We start from the raw sequence: 17,965 nt of genomic DNA, 5'->3' as shown, positions 1-17,965 counted from the left end.
GGAAATTAGGAACAGCAAGGGAGTAGTCACCTCGTTAGGGGTTTACTACAGGCCCCCCAATAGCAGCAGGGAGATTGAAGAAATCATAGGTCGACAAATTTTGGAAAAGTGTGGACGTAGTAGGGTTGTTGTAATGGGTGACTTTAACTTTCCTAATATTGATTGGAACCTCCTTCGAGCAGAAGATTTGAATGGAGCTGTTTTTGTAAGGTGTGTTTAGGAGGGTTTCCTAACGCAGTACGTTGACAGGCCGACGAGGGGAGAGGCCATTCTAGACTTGGTGCTCGGAAACGAGCCGGGGCAGGTATCAGATCTTGTGGTGGGAGAGCATTTTGGTGATAGTGACCATAACTGCCTCACATTCTACATAGCTATGGAGAAGGAGAGGATTAGGCAAAATGGGAGGATATTTAATTGGGGAAGAAGAAACTATGATGCGATTAGACATGAGTTAGGAAGCATGGACTGGGAGCAGTTGTTCCATGGTAAGGGAACTATAGACATGTGGAGACTGTTTAAGGAACAGTTGTTGGGAGTGATGAGTAAATATGTCCCTCTGAGACAGGCAAGAAGGGGTAAGATAAAGGAACCTTGGATGACGAGAGCGGTGGAGCTTCTTGTGAAAAGGAAGAAGGTAGCTTACATAAGGTGGAGGAAGCTAGGGTCAAGTTCAGCTAGAGAGGATTACATGCAGGCAAGGAAGGAGCTCAAAAATGGTCTGAGGAGAGCCAAGGAAGGGGCACGAGAAAGGCTTGGCAGAAGGAATCCGGGAAAACACAAAGGCATTTTACACTTATGTGAGGAATAAGAGAATGGTCAAAGAAAGAGTAGGGCCGATCAGGGATAGCATAGGGAACTTGTGTGTGGAGCCTGAGGAGGTCGGGGAAGCCCTAAATGAGTTTTTTGCTTCTGTCTTTACGAAAGAAACGAACTTTGTAGTGAATGAAAACTTTGAAGAGCAGGTGTGCATGCTGGAATGGATAGAGATAGACGAAGCTGATGTGCTGAAAATTTTGTCAAACATTAAGATTGACAAGTCGCCAGGCCCGGACCAGATTTGTCCTCGGCTGCTTTGGGAAGCGAGAAATGCAATTGCTTCGCCACTTGCGAAGATCTTTGCATCCTCGCTGTCCACTGGAGTTGTACCTGAGGACTGGAGAGAGGCAAATGTAATTCCTCTCTTCAAGAAAGGAAATAGGGAAATCCCCGGCAATTATAGACCAGTAAGTCTCACGTCTGTCGTCTGCAAGGTGTTAGAAAGGATTCTGAGGGATAAGATTTATGACCATCTGGAAGAGCATGGCTTGATCAAATACAGTCAAGACGGCTTTGTGAGGGGTAGGTCATGCCTTACAAACCTTAGAGTTTTTTGAGGATGTGACTAGAAAAGTTGATGAGGGTCGAGCTGTGGATGTGGTGTATATGGACTTCAGTAAGGCATTTGATAAGGTTCCCCATGGTAGGCTCATTCAGAAGGTCAGGAGGAATGGGATACAGGGGAACTTAGCTGCTTGGATACAGAATTGGCTGGCCAACAGAAGACAGCGAGTGGTAGTAGAAGGAAAATATTATGCCTGGAAGTCAGTGGTGAGTGGGGTTCCACAGGGCTCTGTCCTTGGGCCTCTACTGTTTGTAATTTTTATTAATGACTTGGATGAGGGGATTGAAGGATGGGTCAGCAAGTTTGCAGATGACACAAAGGTCGGAGGTGTCGTTGACAGTGTAGAGGGCTGTTGTAGGCTGCAGCGGGACATTGACAGGATGCAGAGATGGGCTGAGAGGTGGCAGATGGAGTTCAACCTGGATAAATGCGAGGTGATGCATTTTGGAAGGTCGAATTTGAAAGCTGAGTACAGGATTAAGGATAGGATTCTTGGCAGTGTGGAGGAACAGAGGGATCTTGGTGTGCAGATACATAGATCCCTTAAAATGGCCACCCAAGTGGACAGGGTTGTTAAGAAAGCATATGGTGTTTTGGCTTTCATTAACAGGGGGATTGAGTTTAAGAGTCGTGAGATCTTGTTGCAGCTCTATAAAACTTTGGTTAGACCGCACTTGGAATACTGCGTCCAGTTCTGGGCGCCCTATTATAGGAAAGATGTGGATGCTTTGGAGAGGGTTCAGAGGAGGTTTACCAGGATGCTGCCTGGACTGGAGGGCTTATCTTATGAAGAGAGGTTGACTGAGCTCGGTCTCTTTTCATTGGAGAAAAGGAGGAGGAGAGGGGACCTAATTGAGGTATACAAGATAATGAGGGGCATAGATAGAGTTGATAGCCAGAGACTATTTCCCAGGGCAGAAATGGCTAGCACGAGGGGTCATAGATTTAAGCTGGTTGGTGGAAAGTATAGAGGGGATGTCAGAGGTAGGTTCTTTACGCAGAGAGTTGTGAGAGCATGGAATGCGTTGCCAGTAGCAGTTGTGGAAGCAAGGTCATTGGGGTCATTTAAGAGACTGCTGGACATGTATATGGTCACAGAAATTTGAGGGTGCATACATGAGGATCAATGGTCGGCACAACATTGTGGGCTGAAGGGCCTGTTCTGTGCTGTACTGTTCTATGTTCTATAGGAGGTATGATCAGTAAGTTCGCAGATGACACCAAAGTTGGTGGTGTCGTGGACAGAGAACATTACCTCAGAGTCCAAAAGGACCTTCATCAGATGGGCCAAAAGGCCGAGGAGTTGCAGATGGAGTTTAATCTAGATAAATGTGAGGCACTGCATTTTGGAAATGCAAATGAGGGCAGGACTTATAATTTTATAGTCAGGTCCTGGGGATTGTTGCTGAACGAAGAGACCCTCGGAGCGGCACGGTGGCTCGGTGGTTAGCACTTCAGCCTCACAGCGCCAGGGACCCGGGTTCAATTCCCACCTCGGGCAACTGTCTGTGTGGAGTTTGCACATTCTCTCCGTGTCTGCATGGGTTTCCTCCAGGTGCTCTGGTTTCCTCCCACAATCCAAAGATGTGCAGGTTTGGTGGATTGGCCGTGCTAAATTGCCCATAGTGTTCAGGGCTGTGTGGGTTATAGGGGGATGGGTCTGGGTAGGATTCTTCAAGGGGCAGTGATGACTTGTTGGGCCGAAGGGCCTGTTTCCACACTGTAGGGAATCTAATCAAAGTTGCAAGTTCATGGTTCTTTGAAAGTAGAGTTGCAAGTAGACAGGATAATACACCGATACATCACAAATAACAGCTAATCTGGCCAGTTTAGCATTGCTTTCCTTGGGGGTTCGTTGTGAGCATCTAGAATGCTGAATTGTATTATTCAGCACTGACTGTGCTTGGCTGTAGGGCATAGAGGCATTTGGTGACCAAAAAATGTTTAAAAGAAATGCAGATTGTTATTTCCTTTCTGTTCATGATTCTCAATACAAAATACGAGATTATAAACCTGATTGGAGCTACCAGCAACAGCAAAGGATAAAAGAGAGCAGAGATTCAATAAGCCACGGGAGGAGACATATCAAACACGGGAAACTAACAACTGTTCTCAAAGTGACATATGATAAACAGAGAGCATGGTGGAATGGAAAGCTACTGGTAAATTTTAAATTGAGAATATCAATTGACAACACAAATAATTAGAATAGATAATCAGGTATAAGTTTACCATTTTTAGATAAGAGTAAAGTAAAAAACTCTAAGGTTTTGTAGTAGATCTGTAGCTCGGGTTGTGGGTGTTGAAGCTGGTTGGCTTGTCGAGCTGGTTTGTTGTTTTACAGATATTTCATTACCATGCTTGGTAACATCCTCAGTGCAGCTTCTGATGAAGCATCGGTGTGTTTTCCCAACTGGTTTTTAAACTCTGGGGTCCGTTGTGATGGAATGCCTCACTTCTGGTTTTCCTTCGCAGTGGAACATATATGGGGTCAAATTCAATGCGTTTATTAATAGCATGCTTCGTGGAGTGCCATGCTTCCAGGAATTCTCGTGCTTGACTCGGCCTTGTCTGTCCCAGGATTTTGGTGTCGCCCCAGGTGAAGTGGTGGTTCTCCCTGTGCATGTGGATTGAGATGAGGGAGTACTGGTCGAGTCTTTTTGTAGCCAGTTATGTTCATCTTGTTGTTAATTTCCTTCCTGTTTGTCTGATGTAGTGTTTCTCGCAGTCTCTGCAGGGGATCTTGTAGATGACACTGGTCCTGTCCATGGCGGGGAGTGGGTCTTTAGTTCAGGTGACCCCATATACATTCCACTACGAAGGAAAACCGGAGGAGAAGCAATCCTTCTCAACGGACCCCAGAGTTTAAGAACCAGTCAGGAAAACACACTAATGCTTCATCAGAGGCTGCGCTGAGGATGTTACCAAGCACAGTAACGAAATGTCTGTGGAACAACAAACCAGTTCGATGAGCCAACCAACCTCAAGATATAGATAGATAAAAGGTTATTGATAATTTCTGCAAACTGATCTTGCCAAAGCAATTTCTGCTTTCAAAACTCCAGACTCTTACGTCAATGCAATGTGGAAGGAAGAATACACCAGCTAGCTTTTAAAGATTGACAAACAAGTAGTTGCCAGGCTATACAAGTGTGTTGTATATAGCAATGATCTATTGGCTCACAGCAACATTAGAGAAGGACACATGAAACAACTAACTGCTCTATTTGATAAAACTACCAAAAGTTGATTTAGTGATAACATAAATGAAATGTGAGTGTACTAAAGTCATCTGCTTGAGACATGTGATGGGGTAAGCACACCGCCATCTAGAGAAGATAAAGTTGAAGCAATCTTAGAACATTGAACAAAACAGCGCTGTACAGGCCCTTCGGCCCTCGACGTTGCGCTGACCTGTGAAACCAATCTGAAGCCTATCTAACCTACACTATTCCGTTAACATCCATATGTTTATCCAACGACCATTTAAGCCCTTAAATTTGTCGAGTCTACTCCTGTTGCAGGCAGGGCATTCCGCACCCTTACTATTCTCTGAGTAAAGAATCTACCTCTGACATCTGTCCTATAGCTATCAACCCTCAATTTAAACCTATGTCCCCGCATGCTAGCCATCACCATCTGAGGAAAAAGGCTCTCACTGTGCACCCTATCAAATCCTCTGATCATCTTGTATGTCTCTATTAAGTCAACTCTTAACCTTCTTCTCTCTAACAGACTGTTCTCAAAATAAGACAATGTGTGGTTCCTGGGATTGTGTACATAAAGTTTCTCTCAGTTTCAGTGTGGTAGTCATTCCAGGAACAACTTGCTGAAGAAAGACATAACATGAAATTTAAAATTCAACACCATCTTGTCGAACTGGCTGAGCGGTTAAAGACCATATCAATAACCTGTTTTGACTGTTCCAAAATCAAATATTCCAAATAGCTTTGACATCAATGATACTTTCACAGGAGTGAGGTTCTATAAGATGATGCTGCAGGCAAACAGCCTCCCATCACATATGCACATCCTCTCAACACAAGAGATCAGCATTTAAGTTAAAGCGTACAGGATTTAGATATGGACTGACATGGATAGAGAACTAGCTGGCAGACAAGAAACAATCTGGAACAACAGGTGTGAAGGAGGGTCCCAACCCGAAATGTCAAGCTTTCCTGCTCCTCTGATGCTGCTTGGCCCGTTGTGTTCATCCAGCTTCACATCGTGTTACCTCAGATTCTCCAGCATCAGCAGTTCCTACTAGCTCTAGAACAACAGGTCTTAGTTTTAGGATAATGGTACCATGTTTAAAACAGTGGAGGAGAAAATTCTCTCAAAGGGTCATGCATGTGTGGAATTCACGACTACAGAGTTTGGTGGGTACTGGAAGATAAACAGATATTTAATTCGTAATGAGATGAAATGTTAGTGAGATCGAGCAGCAAAGTGGAGTTGAGATTTAGATGAGATCAGCATCATCATATCAAATAGCAGAGCAGGTTCAAGGGGTTAAATTGCCTTTTCCTGTTTCTAGTTCTTACTTTTGGTCCAAACAAAAGGATCTTTTTCCAAGTGGCATTAGTGACTATGGGGGTCCCACAGGGATCAGTGCTTGGATCGCAACTATTTGCAATAAATGCTAATGATATACTAATGAACTAAATGTAATATGTCCATGTTTGCAGACAACACAAAGCTGAATGGGAGGGTGAACTGTGAGGAGGATACAGAGACACTCTATTGAAAGATCTGGACAGGCTGAGTGGCCTGGTGCAGGGCAGTTAAAGTATAATGTGAATAAATGTGACATTATCCATTGTGTCCCTGTTACAAAAAATAATGAACACACAAGAAATTCACTATTTTTGACAGCATGCAAGTCTACACTTCACACACTAAATTTAAGTTGATATTGTCTGCTAAGACCATTGTCTTTGCTACTTGCTCCTGTAATCGTTACATCAGTACAATCTACTACTATACAGCTACCACCGGGGATCTATCCATAACTCCCATTACAGTCTTTAATTCTATCCATGACGTCTCCACTATCCGAATTCTGCTAATTGAAATGATGTTTGAACTGGGCAGGGTGCAGAGGAGATTCACCACAATGTTGCCTGGGAAAAAACTTCTCAGTTCTGATGTGAGATAAGACAGGTCGAGTTTATTCTTCTTGGAACACAGAAAGCTGAGGGGGAATGTGAATGAAGTATAAAGAATTATGTGATGCATGAACAAAGTAGAATTGTGATAAATGTTTCACCTTTCGCTAACGTGGCTAAGGCCAGAAGGCACAAGTTTAAGGTGCGCAGTAAATGGTTCAAGAGGAGATCTGACAGACGTTTCTTTCCCCCACACACAGAGACTGGTAGAAATATGGAACGTGCTGCCCGAGAGGGCTGTGAAGGCAGGTATTCTCACAACATTTAAGAAGCACTTAAATTGTCAGAGACAATAGGCCATCAACTAAATGCAAGAAAATGGGACTAGTGTATTCTAGTATTTGTTGGTCAAAATAGACGTGGTGTGAAAACATTAGCCCATGGCCTATTGCAGTGGCTGGAGTTGACTCATCTGAAGTGCTTCCCTATGAGTTCAGCAACACACATAGGCAGTACACCCACATTCCCCTTGCCAGCATGATGGCTGTGACACAAAGAAATGTGGCCCGCCATTGTCAGAGGAAATCTTGAATCAATAGAAAGGGAGTGCCAATATAGCAACAGGTTTCTGCTTTTTTGTTGTCTGTTTTGTAGCTAGGCAATGAGCTTATCCTTCATGTAAAGCTGAGGAAAGTTGCTTCTTTCTAATATAGTATGTTAATTCCTATAAGAGCTCAACTTGAATAAAGTCTAATTGCAATGTATACATCAGATGTGACTGTTAGAGTACCACATGCAGCTAAGAATTCAATTAAACCCTGACAATCTCAAAATTCAAGAGTTGTGTAGCTCTACAAGTTTCCAAATATGTTGATGCATCGGTGATAAATAGTAATCAGAGCTTCAAAACAGTTCTGAAGGGTCACAAGACCTGAAATGTTAACGCTGATTTCTGTCCACAGATATTGCCAGACCTGCTCAGTTTTTCCAGCAATTTCTATTTTCTTCACTACTTAGCTTCTTTATGTCTTTATTTCTTTAGTTAAGGGCCTGCCTACTATTTTGCTGTAAACGACCAATAAAATTCCTATCCCTCGCTGCACAGTCCCATAGGAAGGTGGCTATTGAGTGGCAACAGCAGAAATTCACCTTGTGCTACAAATAGTTGGATAGTGCATGGCAACAGACACAGCACTGAAAGCAGCTGGACAACCCTATGTTTTTCAGATAGAGAACACTGCCTACAAGAGAGAAACCTGGACTCAGACACCTGTCTGGCCAATTTTCCAAAGCATATTTGGAAAGACCAAGTAGGGAATGCAACACCCCATAGCCATTTGAAAAATTTCCAATCCACAAGTTTTCAGGATGATGATATGGCCAAGCATTGGCCATAAAACACTCGTGAAATTTAAAACATGATTCTGCAGAGCAAAGACATTGTGTGCCTACCTCCGGCAATCAGCAACCTCAGCAATCAGCTCTCTCCTGACAACTCTCTTTCAGCCAAACAGCCCAAACGAGTTAGTTGTTCTGTCTGCGGGGGGCACATCAGCTCATGCTGAATATTTACGTCTGGCCCAAGGACTAATTTCTTCACTCACTCTGATTCCACCTCACAACAAAAACTGTTTTAAACAAAACTTTTAACCCCTCATGTAGGACAAACCAGACATGAGACGCTCCTTAGAAGTGAACTATTTGTCAAGTAAATCTGAATTAGAGGTTTTCAGATTCTCAGGGTGCATCAGCTACTTGTGGAATCTGCTACAATAACTATACCACGGAAACATTAAAATTTGGCAGACAGTGACAAAGCAATACCTCTGTAGATTTGGTACAAGATGTCCCCCTGACAAACTGGTGCTTTGTGCCTATATTGCCAAATAATGTCCAACTATTAATACTCGTCATTTTCCTCAAACAATTGTGGGAACTTTTTTGCCAACACAATGTAGAAAATCGATGACATAAACAGACTCTGACTTCATGATTATGACGAGCTCAAAGTGGAAAGGTAGATCATAAGCCCAAGTCCAAACAGCAGGTCTGAACCTTTTAGAACGTGGCCTCTTTGAAAGCCACAAGATAAAATTAAAACTGACAACTCCAAATTCATTGATTGACAGAAGATGAAAGCTCACAATAAATTACACAGATCTTTAGACTGCATAGAAAATAGCCAACTTATTTTCACACTATAACCCCTCTTAGTATGTACAGTTAAAAATGGAAAAGTGACAGGAGGTGGCAGTGTTGCAAACATTCAAGGACACTTTCTTTTAATCTTAGTCCTACATGCCTGAAGGATACAAATGAGGCTCTGGGTGCTGTTGAACATGGAGACGCCAGAGAAGAAGCCCAGCAGCTCGATTAGAAACATGCCTAGAGTCACTGACAATGCCACAATTAATCTGGAAGAAAGCAAAGAATAACAATCAGCAAATATTCAGGAGAGAAAAAATAATAAATTTTTTGTACAAACTTCTGGAGAAAAGAAATGGAATTAGATGTGCAAAATGCCTTACACCAGGAGAATATAGAAGAGGGGTCGCATTCTGCATATCATGCTTAATCTGCAATTATGTCAACCATTACTGGCAAAACCCCAAATTACAATGTATTGGATTTCAATATAGTTTATTCCTTTTTAGTCTAAAAATTAAAGCTAAATGCTTTATGCCTGTGATTTAGAATTATCCCCTGTCTAAACCAAGCCACAATGACATGTGATCATGCGATGTGATATGGCTGAGAAATTAATCCAAGTTTACCCAATTTTATCATAACTCAGGTCGATCATTCTCCTAATTGTCCTTTTGAACTATCACTGAACCTTCAAAAGCCACATATACTGTCTAAGTTGAGATGTCAAAACTGAATGTCAAGTCAATGTTTAATATTAAAGTAGATGCTACTTCTGTTCTACAAAGATTTAGGTACATATAGGCATAAACATGGCACATGTGGATCCAATGAGACAGACCTAGCTGCTTAAGTTGACTCAGTGTGATTCTCAGACAGCTGATTTGCACACTATTTATTCAAATAGTTTATTCAAATCAGAGACTGAAAATTCAGTTTTGGAAACTCAATTGACCACTAATCTTATTACCTTAAAAGTGAGCATCACGTTTAAGTCATCTTCATATGAATCACTGAAGATCAAGGGTATTCCTCCCCACTCATATTAGAAGTTAAGTGGATGATGCTTGACCGCTCTCAGCTTCTCAAAGCCCGTACCTAAGCAATGCCTACTGCAAGTTTTGAGCTGATTTTGAGGATACTATCCAGTGCTAAGTAGTGCCATCTGAGCTGGAAGACCAATTTATCATGATTTTCTGCCAGTCTATTTGTGCAAATGTAGCATGTACAAAATCATGATACAACTGGATTAATCTGCTTCAGACTCATAGCCATGGCACAGAAGAAAGCCATAGAGTTCTAACAGGAACAAAATCTGAAATAGCTGGAGAAATTCAGCAGGGTCTGGCAGCATATGTGGACAGAAAACAGTTGATGAAGAAGGGTCATTCGACCCAAAGCAGAATTGATTATAGCATGGAAATGGTTGGTATATCTACTGAAGTTGGAGGTGGTGAATTGGAGTAACCACTAGGTGAACATGGAGCCTGGAGACAGAGAATAGTAATTGGGCAGACAAAGGAGTGGATAATGGTGAGCCGAGAGAAAGAAAAGCTGATAAGAGAAACCATTAGTGGGTGAAAATGTGTTAGCTGTGGTGAAAGTAGTACATGTAACAACAGGGCCTGCTGCGTGGGGATGGGGGAAGAACATGAAATAAAGTGCTCAGACCCTAAAATTGTTGAATCCGATAGGAGTTCTGAAGGCTGCAGGGACTCCAAGTGGATAACGAGATGTTGTTCTTTCAAATTGTGTTAAGCTTTGCTGGTGTACTGCAGCAAGCTTAAGACAGACATATTGTGATGTGTTGAAGTGGCAGGCAACCCCAGAAGATCAAGGTAGTTTTTAAACAGATTATAGGTATTCCATAAAGCAGTCACCCAGTCTGCCTATACATCACCACATCCCATTTCCTATAAAGACTTTACTCCATTCTCCCAGTTTCTAGGTCTCCATCATATCTGTTCTGATGTTGCCACCTTCTTCCTCAAGCAAGGATTCCTGCTACTCTAACTTGCAGTACCCGAAGCTGTGTACAATCCATTTCCTGGACTTCTGCCCTCACCCCTTCTCTTCCTACCCACAACATTAATAGGGTCCCCTGGTCCTCACTTTCCACCCCAACAGCATCCACATTTAAAAAAAAATCATTAAGCTGCCATTTCCACCACCAGATATATTTTCTCCTTCCTTCTTTTTTCAGCCTTCCACAGGGTCTGTTCTCTCTGGGTCTACTCCTCCTCTACTACTAACATGCCCACACCCCCAAAACACCTTCCCAAGCAATCACAGGAGGTGGTTTATTGCCAATTTACTTCCTCCCTCTTCACGATCCAAGACCTCAGATGCATCTGTCAGGTGAAGAAGCAATTAACCTGCATGTCACTCAATTGTGCTTGCTGCTCACATTTTGGTCTCCTCTACACTGAGGAGATGAAACGCAGAGTGGGCAACTACTTTGCATAACATCTACATTCTGATGGCAAAAATGAATACCCTAGCACCCGCCTCCCCCACCTCCTTCAGCATATACACCAAAAGTTTCCTAGCCATAATCAGTTGTGAAGAAGGATGACTGAACCCTGTTCGGAGGTAATGTTTTGACATGGAAAGAGAACTGGTTGGCAGATAGGAAACAAGAGCGTTAAGAGTGGCAGGGAGTGAGGACTGGGATGCCGCAGGGTTCAGTGCCGAGACCTCACCTGTTCACAATATACATTAACAATTTAGACAAAGGAATTGAATGCAATATTTGCAAATTTGCAGATGACACTCAGCTGGGTGGCGGTGGATGCTAAAAGACTGCACGGTGACTTGGACAGACTGGCTGAATGGACAAATCCAATATAAATGTGAATAAATGCGAGGTTATGCAATTCACCCCCAAAAGTAGGATGACAGATTATTATCTGAACGGTGGCAACTTAGGAAAAGGTGAAGTGCAACGAGACCTGCATGCCATGGTGGAATAGTTGCTGAAGGTTGGCATGCAGGTGCAGCAGATGGTGAGGAAAGCTAATGACATGCCGGCCTTCACAGTGAAAGAATTTGAGTAGCAGAGTAAGGGTGTCTTGCTGCAGTTGTACAGGGCTTTAGTGAAGCCACACCTTGACCATTGAGTGCAGCTTTGGTCTTCAAGTCTGGGGAAGGATGTTCTTGCTATTTAGGGTGTCTAGCAAAGGCTCACCAAACCGATTCCAGGGATAGCACGACTGAAATTCGAAGAAAGACTGGATCAACTGGGCATGTACTCACAGGAATTTAGAGAATGAGTAGGGATATCATAGAAACATATAAAATTCTGATAGGACTGGACAGGCCAGATGTGGGAAGAACATTCGGAACATTGGTCAAGTACAGAATTATGGGTCACAGTCTAAGCAAAAGAGATAAGCCAGTCAGGACTGAGATGAGGAACAGTTTCTTCACTCAGTTGTGAATCTGTGGAATTCTCTCCCACAGGAAGCTACCGGGGCCAGTTCAGAAGAAATATTCAAGGCGGAGCTGAGTGTGGCCCTTGTGGCGAAGAGGATCAAGGGGGTAAGAGGAGAGGGCGGGAGTGGGATATTGAGATTGCATGATTGTACTAAGTGGTGGAGCAAGCTCGAAGGGCCAAATGGCCAGCTCCTACACCTATTTTCTATATTTCCATTTAACCTGAAATGGTGACTCTGCTTTATCTCCGCACTTGCTGCCATACCTGCTGACTTTTCCAGTTATTTCGACTTTCATTGCAGAATTACAGCATTTGCAGTTCATTATGTTTTGTTCAGAATCCTTAGAACCTCCACATAGCAGTCTAAGCAGTCCTGTTTGACAAATTCTAATCTGCAAATTTATTTCTTTCAAGTGTCCATTCAACAAATCTGGAAATCACTGATGGTCTCTACTACCACCATCCTTGTAGGCAGTGTTTTCCAGGCCATTACAACTTCCTGCATAGAAGACTTTCACCCCCTGCATCATTTGCTCAAAAACATATATCTGTATCCCTAGCCATCACATCATCAGCAAACTTCCGATATACCGGTAGCAAATTTTTCTTTCATCATATTTGCTCCAGAATGGACACCATTAGCTTCTTCAACTTAACCCTGTGGATAAATTTGCCAACCCTGGAACTATTAGGCTAAAGCATCCTCACAAAGGCTCAAATATCTTTCCTGAAATGTTGTGGGTAGAACTGCTTAAACAGAGCTTTATAAATGAATTCAAGCACATTCCAGTTCCTAGGTCAATGCCTATTGTGATGAAGTCATGGGAACTCTGGAACATAGTAACAGGCATCAGCCATTTAGTCCCTCAAGCCTGTTTCACCATTCAAAGGCCACAGATCAGCCATGATCTCTAACTCCACGTACCCGCCTCTGGCACATATCCCTTATACCTTTCCCTAACATGCTCGGAATCCAACAGAAACTGTTTAGGGTTGAAGAGAGACCCACCAGAATACCAGCAATATATTACTACACTGGACCAATCTAGTAACCATGGAAATGAGCAAGACAAGATGGAGAACATGAGACCTACTTTCCTAATCAACCTGTTTACAGATATTATTACACCCCACCAGAGCAATTGGGACTTGAATCTGGGTCTCTTGATTCAGGTGTAGGGACATTACCACTGCACCACAACAGAACACCAGAATGGCAAAATGCACATCAGAAACACCTGAGATTACATTACCCATTAGACATCATTGAATTTTCACTGTGGTTTCAAGCCATAAGTGACTTGAGTAATTACTGATTCAGACGGAGTGCAGACATGAAGTGTATACAAGTCTTTCATAATTATAGCAAAAGACACCAGGGTAGATGGCAGTCCTGTTCACAGCTCTCAACACTCTGAAATTCATTGGTATTAAAAAAAGCAGCCAGTTGGCGACTGACTTATTTCATACACATAATGCAAAGTCTGTCCTCATTTTTTAAAGTGTGTTTTGATGCACTCTGACCAGAAAAGTAATTTCTTTCTTAGAAACTAGTTTTAACATTCAGGTCATTACAAAAACAAACAGAATGAACACAAAAATAACATGCCATGGAAAAACCTTAAGCTCTGTCCAATCATCCTTGGAACTCTTACAGTCAGTTTACAACACCACTAAATGTGCTGGATGCCAGTATGGAAAGGTACACGGTGACACTGTGAAAATCCTCTCCAGTGTTATGGTACTTACTCTGTGTCACTGCTTTGATATTGATGAAGGGTGTACGTGGGTGGAAGACTGGCCAAAACATTGTTCTCCTGCCAAAGAGAAAGAAGAAAAATGTGAGAAAAAAAGTCCCCTTACATTAGAAATCAAAAGAATACAGTAAAAAAATTGTAATATATAAATGACTGCTGAACTTCTCCAGCAATTTCTGTTTTTGTTTGTGTTTATGTATGGTATATACACAGCATAATTATCCTTCCCCATACTAAAATGGCAGCCACTATCGTTAACGGTTCTATCTTCTCAAGTTCTGTGCCACTCCTTTAAATCTGCCACCACTATCCCTCTCCTCTAAAAGATCTAACCCTAGATCCCTGTCATTCTTGCAAACTATCACTAACTCCAACATTCTTTTCTGCTCCAAAGTCCCTGAACCTATGGTTGCCATTTCCATTTTCCTCCAGACCTTTATACTGGAATCACTCCAATCAGGTTTTCGTCCAGGCCACAGTTCTTAAGTGGCCTTAACCAAAGTCAGATGATATCCCATATGACTGGAAGTAAAAGTGAAATATTTCTCCATTTCCTTTTGACCCTGTTGGCAGCCTTTGACACATCTGGCTACATCATCCTATTTTAATACTCACCACTGCCCAGTTGGGTGGGGTTGCATTATCATTCTCTTTCTGCACCCGCGAACTCACCTCTGCTGTTTGCCAACAGCGTTTCCTTGTCTCCTCCTATTAGTTAAACACATGCTGCCTTTCATCAACATTGCTTGAAAATGTAGCATCTACCTCACCACTACCTCAAGCACTGCTAAATATCAGACTATTTTCATTACAACACTGGAAAAACTGATGCTGTTATTTTGGTTCCTACTACAAATTCAATTTCTCAGTTGCTGAATCCATCAATATCTCTGGCAACAGTACAAGGCTGAAACAACATATTCACAAACATTTCTAAGATTGCCTTCTTCCTCTTGCATAACATCACCTGATTCCACAACTCCCTCACCTCAAAGGCTGCTGAAACCTTATCCAACCGTTATCATTTCTGTTCTGAGGAAGGGTCACTGGACCCAAAACATTAACTCTGTTTTCTCATCCACAAATGTTGCCAGACCTGCTGAGCTTTTCCAGCGACTTTGTTTTTGTTCATTGTTTACCATTTCTGGTTTTGACAACGGTGACAATACTGTCACTTTTAGGGGTTATTTTGTCCTTTTCTTTAACAAAAAAGAGACTTTAAGACAGAGGTGATGAGCTGTCTAGTTGAAAGCCAGTATAGTAAGCAGCCTGTGCTTTTTTTTGAAATTTGGAACAATAGAAGCAGCTTGATGGGTGTGGCCAAGCAGCATCAGAGGAGCAGGAAAGCTGACGTTTCGGGCCTAGACCCTTCTTCAGAAATGGGAGAAGGCGAGGGGATTCTGAAAGAAAGAGTGGAAGGCAGATAGGAGATGGATAGAGAAGATTAGTGGAGAGGAGACAAACAGGTCAAAGAGGGTGGGATGGAGCCAGTAAAGGTGAGTGTAGGTGGGGAGGTAGAGAGGGGATAGGTCGGTAGAGAGAGGCCAGACAGGTCAAGGGGGCGGGATGAGGTTAGTAGGTAGGAGATGGGAATGGGGCTTAAGGTGGGAGGGGGTGATAGGAGGGAGGAAGGACAGGTTAGGGAGGCGGGGACGAGCTGGGCTAGTTTAGGGGTGCGGTAGGGGAAGGGGAAATTTTGAAGCTTGTGAAGTCCACTTTGATACCATTGGGCTGCAGGGTTCCAAAGTGGAATACGAGTTGCTGTTCCTACAACCTTCGGGTAGCATCGTTGTGGCACTGCAGGAGGCGCAGGATGGACATGTCATCTGTGGAATGGGAGGGACAGTTGAAATGGTTCATGATTGGGATGTGTAGTTGTTTGGTGTGAACCGACGTAGGTGCAAAGCGGTCGCCAAACCTCTGCTTGGTTTCCCCAATATAGAGGAGGCCACAACGCAAAGTGAACATCTGCTTGACGTGGAAAGTCTTCTTGGAGCCTGGCATGAGGGTGAGGGGGGAGAAGAATAGGGGCAGGTGTAGCACTTCTTGCTGTTGTAGGGAAAAGTACCGGGTGAGGTGGGACTGGAGGGGAGTGTGAAGCAGACAAGGGAGTCACGGAGAGAGTGGTCCCTCCGGAAAGGAGATAAGGCTGGGGAAGGAAAAATGTCTTTGGTGGTGGGGTCGGATTGCAGACGGCGGAAGTGTCGGAGGATGATGCATTGGATCCAGAGGTCAGTGAGGTGGAATGTGAGGATGAGGGGGATTCTGTTTTGGTTTTTATTGCGGGGAGGGGGTGTGAGGGACGAGTTGCGGGAAATGCGGGAGACACGGTCGAGGGCATTCTCGACCACTGACTGGGAGAAGTTACGGTCCTTGAAAAACAGGAGTGGAATGCCTCATCCTGGGGGCAGATGTGGTGGAGGCGAAGGAATTGGGAATAGGAGATGGCAGTTTTGCAGGAAGGTGGGTGGGAGGAGGTGTATTCTCAGTAGCTGTGGGAGTTGGTGGACTTGAAATGGATATCAGTTTCTAGGTGGTTGCCGGAGACGGAGACAGAGGTGTCCAGGAAGGTGAGGGATGTGTTGGAGATGGTCCAGGTGAACTTAAGGTTGGGGTGAAAGGTGTTGGTGAAGTGGATGAACTGTTCGAGCTCCCCGTGTGAGCACAAGGCGGTGCCGATATAGTCATCAATGTAATGGAGGAAGAGATAGGGGATAGAGCCAGTGTAGCTTTGGAAGAGGGATTGTTCCACGTAATCTACTAAGAGACAGATATAGCTTTGGCCCATGCAGGTACTCATGGCCACCCCCTTTGTCTGAAGGAAGTGGGAGGAATTGAAAGAGAAGTGTTGAGGGTGAGGACGAGTCTGGCTAAGTGGATGGGTGTCTCAGTGGAAGGGGACTGATCGGGTCTGCGGGACAGGAAGAAGCGGAGGGCCCTTAGGCCATCTGTATGGGAAACGCAGGTGTTTAGGGACTGGGTGTCCATGGTAAAGATGAGCTGTTGGGGACCAGGGAATTGGAGGTTCTGGAGGAGGTGGAGAGCATGGGTGGTGTCACAAACGTAGTTCCTGGACCAAGGGGGAGAAAGTGAAATCCAGATAGGTGGAGATAAGTTCGGTGGGGTAAGAGCAGGCGGAGACAATGGGTCGACTAGGGCAGTCAGGTTTGTGGATTTTGATAAGGAGAAAGAAGCGGGTGGTTCGGGGTTGGGGAACGATGAAGTTGGAGGCTGTGGGTAGGAGGTCACCTGAAGTGATGAGGTTGTGGATGGCTTGGGAGATGATAGTTTGGTGGTCTGGGGCGTGGCAATGATCCAGGGGTCAGTAGGTGGAGGTGTCGGAGAGTTGGCGCCTGGCCCACAGAATCAGGACACTTTTTTTCGCATTTCAGTAGTAGAAGCTGCAGGGGTTGTCAAAGGCTACCACTTCGCTCCTTGCTATGGCTGACATCCCTCCCTCCCTCCCTCGCTCTTACTCTTACTCATGCACACACATGCACCTTTAAAATAAAACAATAGTTCGGGTCTAGACTATCTTAGAACATAGAACAATACAGTGCAGAACAGGCCCTTCGGCCCTCGATGTTGTGCTGACCTGTGAACTAATCTAAGCCCCTCCCCCTACACTATCCCATCATCATCCATATGCTAATGCAAGGACTGTTTAAATGCCCCTAATGGAGCTGATTTAATTACATTGGCAGGCAGGCGTTCCACATCCTTACCACTATCTGAGTAAAGAACCTGCCTCTGACATCTGCCTTAAATCTATTGCCCCTCAATTTGTAGTTATGCTCCCTTGTACAAGCTGAAGTTATCATCCTCGGAAAAAGACTCTCACTGTCCACCCTATCTAATCCTCTGATCATCTTCTAAATATATTGATGGGGCTGGTCAATAACATTTCCGGATTGCTATTTTAGCCTTCATAAAATTTTACATCCAAAACTTTGCTCCCATGTCCTTACCCAAACCAAATATTGTTTGCCTATTTCTGATGTGGATGCTGACCTGTATTGACTGCTGGCTGAACAGCATCTCAACCTTAAAACAATAATGCAAATTTTAAAGTCCTTCCAGGGTATTGTCCCTTCCTATTTTGGTAAGTCCCTTCAGGTTTGCTATCTTCTAAGATACC

General features: G+C 43.7%; 1 protein-coding gene across 6 annotated transcripts in view; it reads right to left on the bottom strand.

Moving 5' to 3' along the window:
* The window catches only part of tmem107l (transmembrane protein 107 like), a 55,128-nt gene that overhangs the window by 20,986 nt on the left and 16,177 nt on the right, over positions 1 to 17,965 (bottom strand). For all 6 annotated transcript variants that reach the window (XM_048562280.2, XM_048562279.2, XM_048562281.2 and 3 more), the window contains exons 4-5: positions 13,820 to 13,887; positions 8,803 to 8,903 (exon numbers count right to left, since the gene is read on the bottom strand). In XM_048562280.2, the coding sequence (XP_048418237.1) occupies positions 8,803 to 8,903; positions 13,820 to 13,887 (169 nt within the window). The remainder of the gene's footprint in view (positions 1 to 8,802; positions 8,904 to 13,819; positions 13,888 to 17,965) is intronic.

This window comes from Stegostoma tigrinum, chromosome 32 (genome assembly GCF_030684315.1).
Source record: "Stegostoma tigrinum isolate sSteTig4 chromosome 32, sSteTig4.hap1, whole genome shotgun sequence".
Lineage (NCBI taxonomy): Eukaryota > Metazoa > Chordata > Chondrichthyes > Orectolobiformes > Stegostomatidae > Stegostoma > Stegostoma tigrinum.
The sequence above is the reverse complement of the archived record's forward strand: the minus strand, read 5'-3'. Positions and strand labels throughout refer to the sequence as shown.